Source organism: Nelusetta ayraudi, unplaced genomic scaffold (assembly GCF_046127955.1).
Source record: "Nelusetta ayraudi isolate G7.1 ecotype Tasmania unplaced genomic scaffold, CSIRO-AGI_Nayr_v1 ptg000027l, whole genome shotgun sequence".
NCBI classification, from domain to species: Eukaryota; Metazoa; Chordata; class Actinopteri; order Tetraodontiformes; family Monacanthidae; genus Nelusetta; species Nelusetta ayraudi.
The window spans coordinates 1,407,948-1,422,500 of NW_027466077.1; the positions used below are offsets into that span (position 1 = coordinate 1,407,948).

Sequence of the window (14,553 nt, forward strand, 5' to 3'; positions counted from 1 at the left end):
ATCAGCCTTGCCACAAAAATAAAAAAAAAAGAAACCCTGGAGAATTCAAACCATTGTTTACCAACATGTGGCATGTTCACCTTCACCCCTGTGCACGACTCAAGCAACATGTTTGGCAGTTGTAAACTCCCCTCCTCAAACACAAGGAAAACAATGATGCAACAACTGAAGTCCACTATCAGCATAATGAATCAAAATATACGAGCTGTGATTGCTTTCACAGGCTCTGAGTGCCAATTCAGTTTAATAATCCTCAGAGCTGACTCAGAGCCATGGAAGCAGATAAGACTTTCCTTGTGTGTGCACAATGAGGATATTCTTCATAATTCATGCGTCCCCTTGCCAACCACGGCCACCGCCCCTCTCTAAGCCTGTGCTTAGAGAGTGACGATGGGCAGATAGTGCAGATGGGATGAGATATGCAGGGATCAAGCAGGAGAGATAAGGAGTGGGGGGAGGTGGAGGCAGGGAGGGGGTACAGGGAAGGAAATGTCAAAGGAAGCTGCCATTGTTTCTGGGGTGTTGGAATCTGGAATATTACACATGAGACGTCGCTCAAAATCACCTTCCAGCGAGGTAGGGCGTCTGACCGGTGGGGGAAAGATGTAAAACTTCAGAAACTCCGCTGTCTCCTTAACTCAACTTACTCGTCAACCTTTCTCCTCAGTCTGCCAATGCTCATTATCTCCTCACTCTCTAATAGCCCCGTCTGATAGCGACATCTCCTTAATGAACTTTAAGCCCTCCCGTCAAAGTACTTGCGTAAGTCAAATTGCAGTGGGCAGGTACCTTAAAGTCCCAGTCGCCTGACACCCGGCCGTGGCAGCTCAGTCTCTGTGATCCTGAGATGGTACAGCCTGCCTGAGCCGCTACTACTGCTGCTGCTGCTACTGCTACCAGGACACAAACGCTGCCTCACTGCGAACACTAGCGCACTCGGCAAACGCGCAGACAGAAGGAGAGGAGAGGAGACAAGCAGGCAGGCAGGCAGGCAGGCAGGCAGGCGCAGGCAGGGAGGCAGACGAGGAAGTAGGCAGACGGACGGTGGGGAAAACGACACTGCCAGCCACACCATGGGATGCTGCAGTGCCAGGTGCGGGCTGATCGCCGGGGCTGTCGTCGGGGCGTTGCTGGCCATCCTGGGTGGAGTTCTCATCCCGGTCGGCGACCTCATCATCAGGGGGACCGTGGAGAAGGTAGGGCTTCCACCTGGACATTACCTCCACTGTAGGCGGGCGGAGACGGTAGGGGGTATGGAGGGGGCGACGGAGGGTCAAGATCAAGGTGAGTCATGGGGGGGGGAGCAACGACTGCAACGCTGGCAACGGCAATGACAGTTGACTCAAACGTTTTTGTTGTTGTTGTTGTTTTATTTTACCTCTACTATCATCGCGGATTTTGAGGAAAATTGGTCCGGAGTGGAACGGTTTGGATGTGTAATCAGCGGGTTGCCAGGTCTGCTGGCAGTCTGGAGGCATGTTATAAATAGACCCGCCTTGTGCACGTCCCTTTGGGATTTTTTTTTCCTTTTTTAGGAGGCAGTGCTGACGAACGGATCGACAGCCTTTGAGAACTTTGTGTCGACGGGGGCCACGGTGTACAGGCAGTTCTGGATATTTAATGTGACAAACCCCACAGAGGTGGTGGACCACGGCGACGTGCCGAAGGTGGAGCAGAAGGGGCCGTACACCTACAAGTGAGGAAGGTCGTCCGTTTGTTGAGCTGGTGGGGGATCATTGATCCCCTCCACCCACCCGCGTCCCTCTCTGACAGACTGTCTCCCTCAGGACCAGGTACCTGCCCAAAGCGAACGTCACCTTCACCGACAATTACACGCTCTACTACGACATGCCATTGGGCGCCATCTTCGAGCCATCCATGTCGGTGGGGCCAGAGGAGGACAAGTTCATGACCATCAATTTGGTTGTGGCGGTAAGTCAGTGTCATGCAATTTGTGCAAAACTAAACTACACTACACACATGAACCTTGTGTTGTGGACAAAAGTCTCAGACTAGCCTGGTAGCCTGGGCTTCAAACACAGTGTTTTTGCAAAAATCTAGCGCACAGGCGTTTCAAACTTTTTCCTTAAACTTCACAGGAAGCAGCTTTTTTTCCAGACACTGAACAACTTAACAACTGTTCCAAAGCAAGCTCTTGTAGCCAGCAATTAATCTCACTGTTAGTCATCTCTGTTAACGCTTCCCAATAAAAAAAAAAGGTTGAAATTATGAAACAAAAGGAGGCAGTAGGAGCCTGTTGGTAAAACTGCATGTAGGGCATAACTTCATCTTTGAACTGATAAGAATCCCTGATAATTCTCAGATAACATGTGTCTAACTTTTGTTTTGCGTCTGAGCTCCAATATCTGCTGGCATTATATCACAATCATAAAAGAAAGTTTTATAAGCATTAACCAAAGGGCAGATTTTGTTTCGCTAATGTCTGCTGTGCTTTCAAGATCAATATTTCCTCTTTTTTATAGGTTGCCTCTTCAATTTTGGATCCACAATCACTTCAATTTCTGATCAATGTTCGAAAACTCAAATTGTTCCACCCACGCACAGTCAAGTCATTGCTGTGGGGTGAAAACAAAGATGTGGGACTATTTTCACCAGTAAGTGAAAATGGAAAAGCAAAACAAAAGAAAAACAAAGGGTGAATTCCAATTCCTCCCTTAACCCTCAATCTCAACCCTCAATCTCAAAAATGCGCGCTTCCGTGAAGTGCAAGTGCTGTCCCGATTCTCAGAACGTCAAGTTGAGGGACAAGTTTAAGGGCTGTATCACCCTCAATATTGAGATTCTCCGGCACCGCCCTTGGGAGTAAGGGCTACCCAGAAGGCACTGCGTATTTTCGCCAAGACATCTTCGAAAAATTGCAATGAAAAAAGCGAGCTACAAATGGAAGTATTTTCTTAGTTAATAAAGATATAAATATTACGAAACCATTTTATTGTCTTAGTTTAAGACTTTTTTTTATGGATTAATGACATCGTTGTTGCGTAACATTTATTTTTTTTAACTTTACGATGTTTGTCAGCCGGACTGGCGGTCCTGGCTTCACGTTACTTGTGTACATCGTTGTATAGCGACGGAGGACTTCTTCTTTTTCTCCTTCTTCTTCGTCGTCATCGTCTTCCTGACAGACTGGACTTGCTTTGGCATAAGGCCGCCCCCCACAGTCTGAAGACGTAACTGCACTTAAGGGGTGTCCCATTTCTAAGCCCATACACTTATTTTTGAGGGCCAAAGATTGAGGGTTAAGGGCGAGGGTTGAGATTGAGGAGTTAAGTGAGGAATTGGAATTGGCCCAAAGTCTCTGCTCAACCATTGCCCCTTTTACTGACTCTAACACGTTCCCCCCCCCCAAGTACAACGGCACCACGGATGGCCGTTACCATATCCACACAGGCGAGGACGACATCAACAAAGTGGGACTAATCGAGAGGTGGAACGGCAACGAGTGAGTTGTCCCAACCTAGGAGCTCATGAGTGAAACCCTGAATGCCGCTCAAACCCTCGATAAACCTTTCATTCATTTCAAATGGAGCAATGTACGTCTAATCATGCACACTTGACTCGCAGGGCCTTAGACTTCTGGGGCGACAAATACTGCAACCAGATCAACGGCACAGGTGAGGCTCTGTGAGAACCCAAACACAAATTATTATTTGTAAGCCACATTGAGGATCATTAAAAAAAAATAAAAATAATAAAAATAATAAATCCTTTCCTTTTCCCACAGATGCGGCATCGTTCCCCCCCTTCATCGACAAGAACAAGCCGCTCTATTTCTTCTCATCGGACATCTGCAGGTGATTCTGAACGTCATTTTGTGACAGGGGTGTTGGGGCAATTCCGTTGCATATTACAGGAAACTACCCAAAAAATTAGAATATCAAGTAAAAGTCGTTTTATTTTGGCAATTTAACATAAAAGATGAAACCAACAAATTTTTTATTAAGCCATTACACGCAAATTGACATCTCAAGCAGTTCCTTGTTGTGACTTTGCTGATTCAGATTTTCAGCTTATTAAAACCACAAACCCACAAACTCAGAAAATTCTTATAAAATTTGAGGTTTTTTTTAAGCTGCAAGAAATAATAATAAATAATATCAAGAAATAAAAACTTGAAATATATTGATTTGCATATTATTTGTTTGTATAATATGTCAAATTTACCTTTTAAGTTGAATTGCAGAAATACAACCTTTTCAGGATATTCTAATTTTCTGGGTAGCACCTGTACATCTGGAGGAACGCAGCTGTGACAGTTCTTCAAACGACCCACTCGGCGTCTGAGAGGCCTTTCCAGCACAAACTGCTGTCGCCCGAAAGAGGCTCAGTTATTTGACCTGGTGTTTGGTGTCCAGGTCGGTCTCGGCTGCCTACCAGCAAGACATGGAGCTAATGGGCATCCCAGTGTACCGCTTCACCCTGCTGCCTAACACCCTGGCGGCCCCCGTCGACAACCCAGATAACCAGTGCTACTGCACGGACGCACTGGTCACCAAGAACTGCACCATTGCTGGAGCTCTGGACGTCGGTACCTGCAAAGGTCAGTAGTCAAGACAGTCCACCCAGAGAACTGTGACCGCGTGTCGTTCCTGTCCCCCCCCATCCTTTGCCACAGCATGTCTTTTAATTCTTCTCTCCGCTGTACCAGGCGTAAAAGGCGTCTACATCTCACTGCCCCACTTCCTCCATGGCAGCGACGTTCTGAGAGAAAATGTGCTGGGCCTGAACGCCATTGAGGAGGAGCACATGACCTACCTGGATGTGGAACCTGTAAGAATCTCTTAAATTCAATTTGATAAAATAATTTTAAAAATAATGAATTAATAAATCAGGCAGAATTTACAGTTTTTTTTTCTTTTTATGTATTTGTCAACCAGACAACAGGGTTCACCTTGGGCTTCGCCAAGAGGATTCAGGTGAACATGATGTATGGGCCGAAAAACGTCACGTAAGTTATCCGACTTAATTTCAGGAATGACGAAGAAGGTCAATTATTCACATACAACAATGGCAAGCAGCAAAAGTGTCATAAAAAACACGTCGGTACGAATGACCAGAAAACGCTGGTGTTACCCTCCAATGGTGACTTTAGCTTCATTTTGAAGAATGTTAATGGCTTATTTTGCTGGCTCTGGCTCGCTGAACACCCGCCTGGCTCATCAAAGTTTCATTTCCTTGCAGGCTGTTGGAAAAAGTCAAAGACTACACCATATTTCCTGTGGTTTGGCTAAATGAGGTAAGGCGTGTAAAAAAATCGAGCCAGCTCCCGCTAGCTTCACTCGCGCACAATCATCACATATCCCTCTCTTCTCACCTTCCAAGACGGCCTCGGTGGACGAAGCGACTGCAGAGATGTTTAAGAGGGAGCTCCTCTCCCGTATCGACATGCTGGAGATCATACAGTACACGCTGCTGGGCGTCGGACTGGGCATCTTTGTCCTGTGTCTGTTGGGTGTCTGCATGGTCAGGAGAAGCAATTCTGTCAAGTTATCATGATGCGGACGAGGAATTTGCAAAGCACAGCGCCCTCTCTGCTGCTTTAACACATGAACCCCTGTTGATATAGATTTGCACATTTATTACAGTAATTATTTTGGTATTGTTAGGTACCTGTTTGGTTGTTTGGTTGGGTAAAAGCGGGGGACAAAACTATGATTTTTGTAAAGTTTCAGACTTGTTTTTTTTTAATGTTTTTTTTTGGAATTGGGGGTATGTATTAAATATATTACAAACACTGTAATTTTAACTGACATCAGGGATGTGTGTGTGCGTGTATGTATTTATATATATGTGTTTATTTATATGGCAAGGCGCAGAGGGCCTGGGTGGGCTTCAAACCCCAGACTCCTGGGTAACAGTCATGCGGGTTGACCATTGGGCCAAGGGGATATCCCTTTGGCCCAATGGTCAAGTAGCCTGGGCGCATGATCATTTGGAGGCATAGGGACAGGACCGCCACGGTCACACACACACACCCACACACACACATATATATAGAATTATTTTCAGGAAGAGAGACTCACGTGTCAGGTAATCAGTCAACACTGGGAAGAAATGAGTTTGCTCAATATGTTCAAGCTTAATATGTAAATGAATTATATTATATTATTTGCTGGTCAAGTGTTTTCAAAATAAATAGGAACTGAAGTGAAATGTATTCTGATGCTTTAACACAATAATTTAGACAGCACTGCCAGTCTTTTGATGAGATTTTTACGTACTTGCTCAGATGTTTGTTTGGCTAGCTTAGCCGAGGCTTTGCAAAACAAGTATTTTGGAGGGAAAATGGAGACGAAACGGAAAGAAAAACAAGCCCATGTGTACAACAAACCTACAATAAAAGACACCAGCTGGTTGTTATTTCCAATAAGAAATATGAGATGAAAAGATTAACACGTACGCCTGGCATTTTTTCCCACCTTTTTTCAAGTGCTAGAGACAGTTCTTTTTGTGAAAAGTTAAGCTAAGCTAAGCTTCACACTGGGCCATTGTAGATTTGTGAGTGCAACCGATGATCATATGTAACTCTTAGCAAGTATTTAAAGCAGCTCCAGGTAACTTTTCGACCATAAAATTATGATTCCAAACTCAGTAAAGCAGTAGATAAACGATTAATAGGATCAATGGTGCCGCCTCGGCAGCGAGAGGGGGGGTTGTGTCGGCTGTAACTGCACTGCATAACTTTCAAGCCCGACCCGACACGCCGGACGAATCACTTAACGGCAACGTCACTCGTTTATTTAGAGGCGGCCTTACATACTACTATTACATATTACAAATACATAGGATTATAAAATGACGGAATGGAACCCAATAATTAACCTCGATGAAAGACAAAGTAATAAAAGTGTTGAACGTTTGCGACGACGTTACTGTCAATGTCATTTACACGTACGAGCGCTCCAGCTTGGCCACTATTTGTATTTTCCTGCATCAATAAACTATAGCACCGCTGCGTGTTTACTTCGTCACTTCGCCATTCCCACCGAAAGTTACCCAGAGCCGCTTTAACTCTTGGCAAGTACATATAATGATCGTCAAGTGCAATATTAGTGACGAATATCTGCTCCCACAGTTTTATTAAACTCAAGTTAGGACAGGGTTGGGAGGGGTGAGGAGGGATGGGGGGGGGGGGGGGGGGGTTACATTCAGAAAAGTCTTTTCTCAAAAATGAAAATAACACTGCATATCTCTGCAATTCGCAGATACAGTCACGGCCCTGGGTGGGTGGGGGTAGGGGGGCTATATACATGGACATTGGAGGGTGGGGGGGATGTATTTTGTCACAAAAACACTGCACAACATTAAATTAAAATGACACACATGTAAGTAAAATATGCTGTACACGAGCAACAAGTCTACCGTCTATCTACATTAGCGATGCAGTTTATTCACACGTCACGGTGTGGCTTATGGACATTCTTTACACATGTCGGATTTTATTCAAATCCGGTTTCAACATCTATTGTACCTCACCGCATGACTGCCGTGTTTTTTTTCTGCTAACTACAAAACAAAACAAAACAAAAAAACAAATCTGCGAGACGGTTAGTCAAATTAGATCGAGGCAGGGACTGGGAGGCGTCCACAGACATGCAACTGTGTTAGCAGACACTCAACAGCAACAGCAGTTTTATCTGCAATTCGGTCCTTTGTCCATTTGGCCAGACCTAATGTGGCTTTTATGGTTGGCTACTTGCTCTTTGCTCTTAGCATTAGCGGCTAAAGTAAACATGGCGCGAGGAAAGTCGGGCTCTTCCTTTATTTTATTTTATTTTTTTACGACCAATTTCGCTCAGCGGAGGAGACATTTTCATTTTTTTTTAGTTCTACGTAAACACGTGACAGGAGAACCTCGTAAAAAAAAAGGTCAGGTGTAATTTTTTTCCCCTGCTTGTACAGTCGAACATGCATTTCACGTTTCTTGTCCCTTTGTAAAGAAAAAAATAAAGAATCTCCGTTGCTGTTTACCGACGCAATGACACGTTGGTAACGTCTTCGAGAATGGAGGGCACACACACGTACGCACACACACACACACACACACACACACACACACACACACACACACACACAGCCGGGACTTAATCGTTCAGGGTATTACAAGACAATCCGTGCGCGTCGTGGTGTAGCTACAACTGTCGGTACACGACTAGCCAAGAAGAAATGAAAAAACAAAACAAACAAACAAAAAAAAAAAGACACAGTTCATTCATTCACTCACCGCGTGTGCGCCAGCGAGCATGCAAGTGTGTGTGAGTCACAGCCATCTGGTTGCGCCGCCTCACGCAGGGAAATAAAAAAACAAATGAAAAATATGAAAATTATTGCCAAATGCTAACGGCTTGCTGGCCGCAGGTCCAGCGCGCAGCTCCACAGTTTTGAGAGGAAAATAAAATGAAAAACACAAAAACAGAGGAAGTGTTGCGTTTGGGTCCCGGCCGTCACACCTGCGGCAGGTGGTTGCGGCGGTTGCGGCTCTTCCTCCGGTCCAGCAGGGGCTTCAGTTTGGCCAGGTCGCCCCTCAGTGGCCCTGGTGGCTGCTGCTGCTGCTGCTGCTTCTGCTGCTGCTGCTGCTGATGTTTCTGCTGCAGTCCCAGCAGCTCCTTGCGTTCCTTGCAGTACTGCTGCACCGCCAGGCTCTCGGCCGGACTGAAGGCTGCCAGCAGTGACTTGGGCTGCAACGAGGCGCCGCCGCCCCAAGGCCACGCCCACGGCTGCTGCTGCTGCTTGTCCGTCAGCGCGCTCACCACTGCCTCGTTCAGCACTCGCAGCCGGATCTTGGCCACGGTGCGCTTGAAGCTGTTCTCGGTGGTCAGGCAGTAGTAGAGGCCCTGGTCCGACGGCTGCACCCAGCGGATCAACAGGCCCTGCCCCGTGGCCAGCACGCGCTCGCCCAGCTTTACCTGTGGATGGGGGGGGGAGTCTTAGTCTTAGTCTTAGTTTAGGGCAGCAATGATTGGGATTAAGTGGACAAAATCCTGCAATCTGCTTCCTTTCTACCGGACTAATGGAGGTCTAGGATCAAACGTTGGAACTGTGGAACAGAAGAAGCCTTTAGGATGAAGGCAAAATGTCTTCAAGATAGCAAAACCAGTTCAGTTGCCTTAACTTAACTCTCCTACACTAATTGTGGTGAGTTGATGGACATTTTAATACACTGCACGAACTCGATTCTCTGCCTTCGGGTCCATTTGAATGCTTTTCACTGTTGAAACAAGACCAGAAAGCAATAAAGAACTGGTTGTGTTTCAGATTTCTGTGGAAAGGTTGAATGAGGAATAATAAGCTGAGAGGGGAATGGATACAAATGCACTGTTGATGAAAAGGCAAAAGGTCGATCTCGCTTGCTTTCCATTTGACTCTTGGAAGACTAGTTTTGGTATGAAATGTTGGAATTGTTGCTGAGTCGATGGACATTTTCAGAGACAGGAGGAGGAACTCAACTTTCGGCTTTCAGGTCCATTTGAATACTTTTCATTATTTAAACAAGACCAATAAAGAGCTGATTCAGTCATGGTTTTGGGTGCCTGTTGAAAGACCCAATGAAGAATATTTAGTTGAGAGGTCAAAGATTTCCCTTTTAGTTTTAGGGATTAAACTCATCTAGCACTCAGGCTTTGGTTAGACAACCATTCCAGTGATAAGACACCAAGACACTGAAGGGACTGAGTCCGGAGTCTGAGTCTGAGTGTAAAAGAACGTTGGAGCGTCCGTGAAGAACTTTGGGTCGTTAGCCAGAGTTCTGAGTCACGGCGGCGAGGCGGAGAATGACGCTCCGCTCTCGCCAAGATGCGTCAGACGTGTCGAGTCGTTGTCAGGTTGGACTCCCGACAGCTTTGCCTATTTCTCATCGGTGGCCCCCCGACAGGTCACAAGGCATTTTAATCAGCTGTGTAGCCCCGCCTCCCTTTTGTCCCTGACTTTGTTTTTGGCTCGTGGCTTATCGGGAGGCGGGAATCAGCTCTGATGGTATCAAGATGCCAACCTTGACATCGCTAGCGATCAGATTTTGGTATGTGAATAAAAAAAGATAAGAAAGATAAGAAAAATAAAAAGATTAATAAAAAAAAAGGAGTGGCGCGTTTCCATGTAGCAAATTTAGTGGCAAGAGTTCATCCACAAAAACTTCTTCCATCCAATGGTTTCCAACAGCAAAAACAAATGAAAGGAACTTTAATTGACTTGTTCCAGTCAGATTTCTAATGATACAGTGATCTGCCGTCATCTGAGCGCCACATGGCGGCGCTGCAACCAGCTAGCTGGGCTTATCAAGAGAGTATTTGTTCTATATTAGCACGGTGGAACTTCTTTTTGAGAGCTCCGGCACCTCGGATGTGCTACATCCGCTAGAAGGCTGCCCTCTAGAGCCCAGATCGCTCGGGGGGGCAATTTCAAATTTGAACAACCTCAAAGAGGGGAACTGACCTCCTTCCTGCGGTCATCGTCCCTCTGGATGAGCCAGCGGACGGAGGCCTGCGGGGACTTGGGGAAACACTCCAGGAAGGTGGTGTTGTTTCTCACGCCGTACTGAGTCATCTCCACCGCATTTCTGTAGGCTGAGACACACACATACATAACACACACACACACACACACACACACACACACAAACAGGCAAAGTCAGCACATCACGCATCACTTGCCGACAGACATCCCACCCTACAGATGGATTCAGATCTGTGTGAAAATTCCCAGCGGCGCAAGACTGAGGCGTTGACGCAAAAGCTTAGCTCGACAACTGCAGCACAAGCAAAAAAAAACAAAAAAACACAACCAACACACACCAGCCTACCCACAATCCCTCACCGTTGATAAGTTCAATCAGCACGACGAAACGGTCTGTCACTCGGCTGGACGTGTGTGACGCAGCTACGGCTAATTAGCACTAACTGCCATATGTTCCGTTTCCCAAAGTGGATGTTCATCTGTGGAACCCCCCCCCGGTGATAGGTAGGTATAGGGGTGCAATCACTGTCCTCTCTTCCTCGGTGGTTGCCGATGTTGCACTAAATACTATAATTCTTGAGGTGAAATGACACAGAACGAAAAGACACACACAAAAAAAATAGCTAGCTAGGTTTTTATATCCGGGATATGTAGCGTTTCGCACAATTTGCTGAGCGAGCAATTAAGTAATTTTGTGGTCGAATCAGAGACTTTCATGAAACATGCTCGGAAGTTATATTTCTGAATTGTGTCTCTGTGAATTTTTTGGCTGCATAGTCACCAGCCTGGCACCCATTATCACAAGATTAGCGACTGACTCGCGACCAAACAAGCAACTTCAGCTTTGCACTCGGCCGTTTTAACGTCGCTGCCCCCTATCAAGATCGAAACTGCTCGGAGAATTTGAAGTTTTCTCTGGTTTTCTCTGGATTTTTGAAGGAAGCTTTCAGTACCTTTTAGGTTGAATCCTCGGCACTGAGTGAGCGGGTTTCCGTGCATGATGTCTTGTCTCCTGCTCCTCCTGCAAAAAAACCCCAACAAAAAACACACAGACACACGCACGACAAAAAAAACAAGTTTGTCTATAAATAGATGACACAGTTGACAGATGACTCAGACGGGACGACGTATTCAAACCCAGCCGCCCAATCCGAATCTGCTGTTCCCGTCGCTGCCACCCGACAGCTTGAGGAGGGAAAAGCATGTAAACAACCGACACATTTTCGGGGGCAGAAAGAGTGAAAAAAAACAAACAAACAAAGATTTTGTTCTGCCGCCAAACTGAGAGCGACCCTGCTCCTGACTGGAATGTCAAGAGACGAGCAGCTGGTTGGAACCGGATCAGAAGCGACGGGGCGGCTGACAGAATCCAGTTTGGAGCTTTTTTTTCTTATTTTTTTTGTGAGCAACCTGATTATGTTTCTGTTTAACATAGTTTTGCATTTCTGATTTGACTAAATTTACCTCTAAAACGAAATAAATTCAAACTATTTGCGGGATCGAATACATCTAAAATCCTCATCAGAATTAGATGAGTTACACTGACTGGAAACATCACAATCTGGAGTCTTTTTTAATTGGTTACAGGAGAGTTGGCTCGTTGCAGTCGGAGCGACATGACGGACGGCCATTAAGGACGATTTAAGAAGTGTTTAACTACAAAATGTAGGAGAAACACAAAGTTCTTTGCCAAAACTTTGTGGAAAATGAACCCCCCTCCCCTCTCCCAAATGAACTTCTAATCACATATTTCTTGAAAATGCTCAACGTTTGGAGAAGAATTAAACTTCTCCAATCAACTTTCGGTCATCAGCAGAGAAAATAAACAATTATTCTGCGTACCTTTTGCCAGTGGGGTAGAAGCGGGAGCAGCTGAGTCCGTCCCAGGCACAGTACGGGTCCCTGGCAAGGCAGCAGTCGGCGCAGGCCGAGCCGTAGGCGTGGCAGCGGTGCAGGGAGACCTGCGAGACCCCGAACTCTGAGCTGACATACAGCTGTTGCTGCGAACGCAAAAGAAAGAACGAAAAAAATGTTTGAATTTCGGTCGGGCCCCTCAACGTTTGTCTTCATAAGAGGCCGAGTGGCAGGATAATGAGGCGCCCCCCCCCCCCCCCCCCCCGACAATTACAGCCTGCTCAGTTCCCTGAATACGGGAGGTTTATTATCCTGTGGCCCGGTGCGTACACAGCAGCGCAGAGACCATGAATAATGTATACAATATATATAGAATAAAATGTATAGAATAAAACCTGAGAATAAGAGCATTCTCAAGACGGGAGGAAAAACTTACCTTTTTGGGGGAAATTCTCACGTTTGTGACGGGAGCTTGATTCTGCACGTTGAAACAAGAGGCAAGAGCAGTGAGTTAGCAGCTAGCTTTTATGTGCTAATTTCTTTAAACATGATATAAAAAGAGAAATACAGTTGAAATACCAAGATGTATCCACACATTCTCACCATCTTTTTTTTTTGGCCTGCAGGAAAAGCATGCAGCTATTGCTCGTAGCCAGTTAGCTTAGCTATAGACAGCAGTTGAAGAGTGAAGACACGACTGGCCTGGCCAACATCCTAGACGCTGAGATGAACAGCAGTTCACTATGAGATTTTAACGGTTTTCACTTAATTTAACGGACAGAAAATTAAAAAAAAACCTAAACAGAGCGATTTAATGCAGGCTAGGTTAAGAATGAATGAATGAATTTTCTTTCCTATTATAATATTAAATAACATAATAAAAAAATAGAAGCCATTATTTCACAGCTCATTATTTAATTACAGAGCCCTATCACACATGATCCCTCCAGGTTCATACTTCCATCTCCTGAGTGGCGTCAGGCAACAAGAACCTCCTAATCGCAGGTCAGCGACGTGTTTAAATCATTCGGCCGCGTCAGAACAGAATGTCGGGTTCAGTTGGTCCGGCAGTGACAAGTCCCGGGCGCCTGTTTCCCATCACGCCAGGAGTCTCATCCACCTCCCCAAGGCCACAATACAATATACTGCACAACACTACACAACATTAGACTGACTGACTGTCTGTCTGACTGACTGACTGCCTGCCTGGCCTCCGTGTCGAGGCCTAGCCTGCTCCCCTTCACCTCCCCCAGCCTTTGATTTTGGAGTGGGGGACTGATGAAAGGAAGAGTGAGAGAGAGAGTGAAAGAGAGAGGAAACATACACACACACACACACACACACACACACACGAGCACGGATTGCCGGCTGACCTTAAACACTTCCAGCTCCTCCAGGATCAGATCTTCATGCAGGGAGTTGTTGCTTGGCAGCACAATTACCTTCTGAACTGTACCTTTGTCTGTGGGCCAGACACACACACACACACACACACACACACACACACACACACACACACACACTTAATAACAGTGTGCAGAAGGAGTCAAGGCCCTGCACCCAGATGTAAGACAGAACTGCTTTGTAGGTAAAACAACAGTGAGATTCTTTTCCAGCCCTGTTTTGAAAGTTTACGCAGCGGAAAAAAAAAAAATTGACCAAGTGGGAACTGGGGAGCGACGTGGGTTGCGTAAAGACGCCTCCTGGAAACGTCTGATAAGACGTTTCTTCAATGACAACAACAACAGCAGCAGGCGGCGGGATAAACAGTCGGCAGCTGGCAGAGGAGGAGGAGGAGGAGGAAGAGGAAGAGGGGATGGGAAGGTGGGGAAGGGGGGGTCCAGAGCGGCTTTTTGCCAAAAAAAAAAAAAGCTGCACGAGCAGAAACAAGCGGTGATTATTCCGCTCCCTCGGCGTAAATGTGTGTCTCTGTGTCTGTAACACGGCCCAAAAACACAGGACGGGAGCTCTTTGTTCTGCGCTGGCGCCAAATGCTCAAAAAAAAAGAAGAAGAAAAAGATAATATTAATTTGGATCGGAGGATCATTTTATTGTACAACAATCAGAGTGTCGATTAGAGGACCAGCGGCCGCGCCCACTGAGACCTCTGGACCACGTTATTGCTGCTGCTAGCAATCAGCTGAGCCACGGGACCCCGTACAGCAATGGATGACTTATGGAAAAGACGTCAGCAGGTGAGTCACCTGCATGTGCGTTGGTGATATTTTC

General features: G+C 46.1%; 2 protein-coding genes across 3 annotated transcripts in view; one reads left to right on the forward strand and one right to left on the reverse strand.

Moving 5' to 3' along the window:
- Window positions 1-800: 800 nt before the first annotated feature.
- cd36 (CD36 molecule (CD36 blood group)) lies at window positions 801-5,756 on the forward strand. The gene is made up of 12 exons (XM_076030017.1): window positions 801-1,196; window positions 1,536-1,696; window positions 1,788-1,932; window positions 2,484-2,615; window positions 3,372-3,463; window positions 3,586-3,635; window positions 3,746-3,815; window positions 4,377-4,561; window positions 4,670-4,791; window positions 4,899-4,969; window positions 5,203-5,257; window positions 5,344-5,756. The coding sequence occupies exons 1-12, from the start codon at window positions 1,074-1,076 to the stop codon at window positions 5,515-5,517; spliced, it is 1,380 nt and encodes a 459-aa protein (XP_075886132.1). The 5' UTR covers window positions 801-1,073; the 3' UTR covers window positions 5,518-5,756.
- A 1,318-nt stretch (window positions 5,757-7,074) lies between these two features.
- The window catches only part of sema3c (sema domain, immunoglobulin domain (Ig), short basic domain, secreted, (semaphorin) 3C), a 33,471-nt gene continuing 25,992 nt past the window's right edge, over window positions 7,075-14,553 (reverse strand). For both annotated transcript variants that reach the window (XM_076030016.1, XM_076030015.1), the window contains exons 13-18: window positions 13,698-13,786; window positions 12,761-12,802; window positions 12,313-12,470; window positions 11,424-11,491; window positions 10,450-10,580; window positions 7,075-8,927 (exon numbers count right to left, since the gene is read on the reverse strand). In XM_076030016.1, coding sequence (XP_075886131.1) covers window positions 8,466-8,927; window positions 10,450-10,580; window positions 11,424-11,491; window positions 12,313-12,470; window positions 12,761-12,802; window positions 13,698-13,786 — 950 coding nt within the window. In that variant the 3' untranslated portion in view covers window positions 7,075-8,465. The remainder of the gene's footprint in view (window positions 8,928-10,449; window positions 10,581-11,423; window positions 11,492-12,312; window positions 12,471-12,760; window positions 12,803-13,697; window positions 13,787-14,553) is intronic.

Coding starts and splice junctions, on each gene's coding strand:
- cd36 (XM_076030017.1), top strand. CDS start 1,074: ATGGGATGCTGCAGTGCCAGGTGCGGGCTGATCGCCGGGGCTGTCGTC. Junction 1,933..2,483: donor CCATCAATTTGGTTGTGGCG/GTAAGTCAGTGT, acceptor TCTTTTTTATAG/GTTGCCTCTTCAATTTTGGA. Junction 3,636..3,745: donor CAACCAGATCAACGGCACAG/GTGAGGCTCTGT, acceptor CTTTTCCCACAG/ATGCGGCATCGTTCCCCCCC.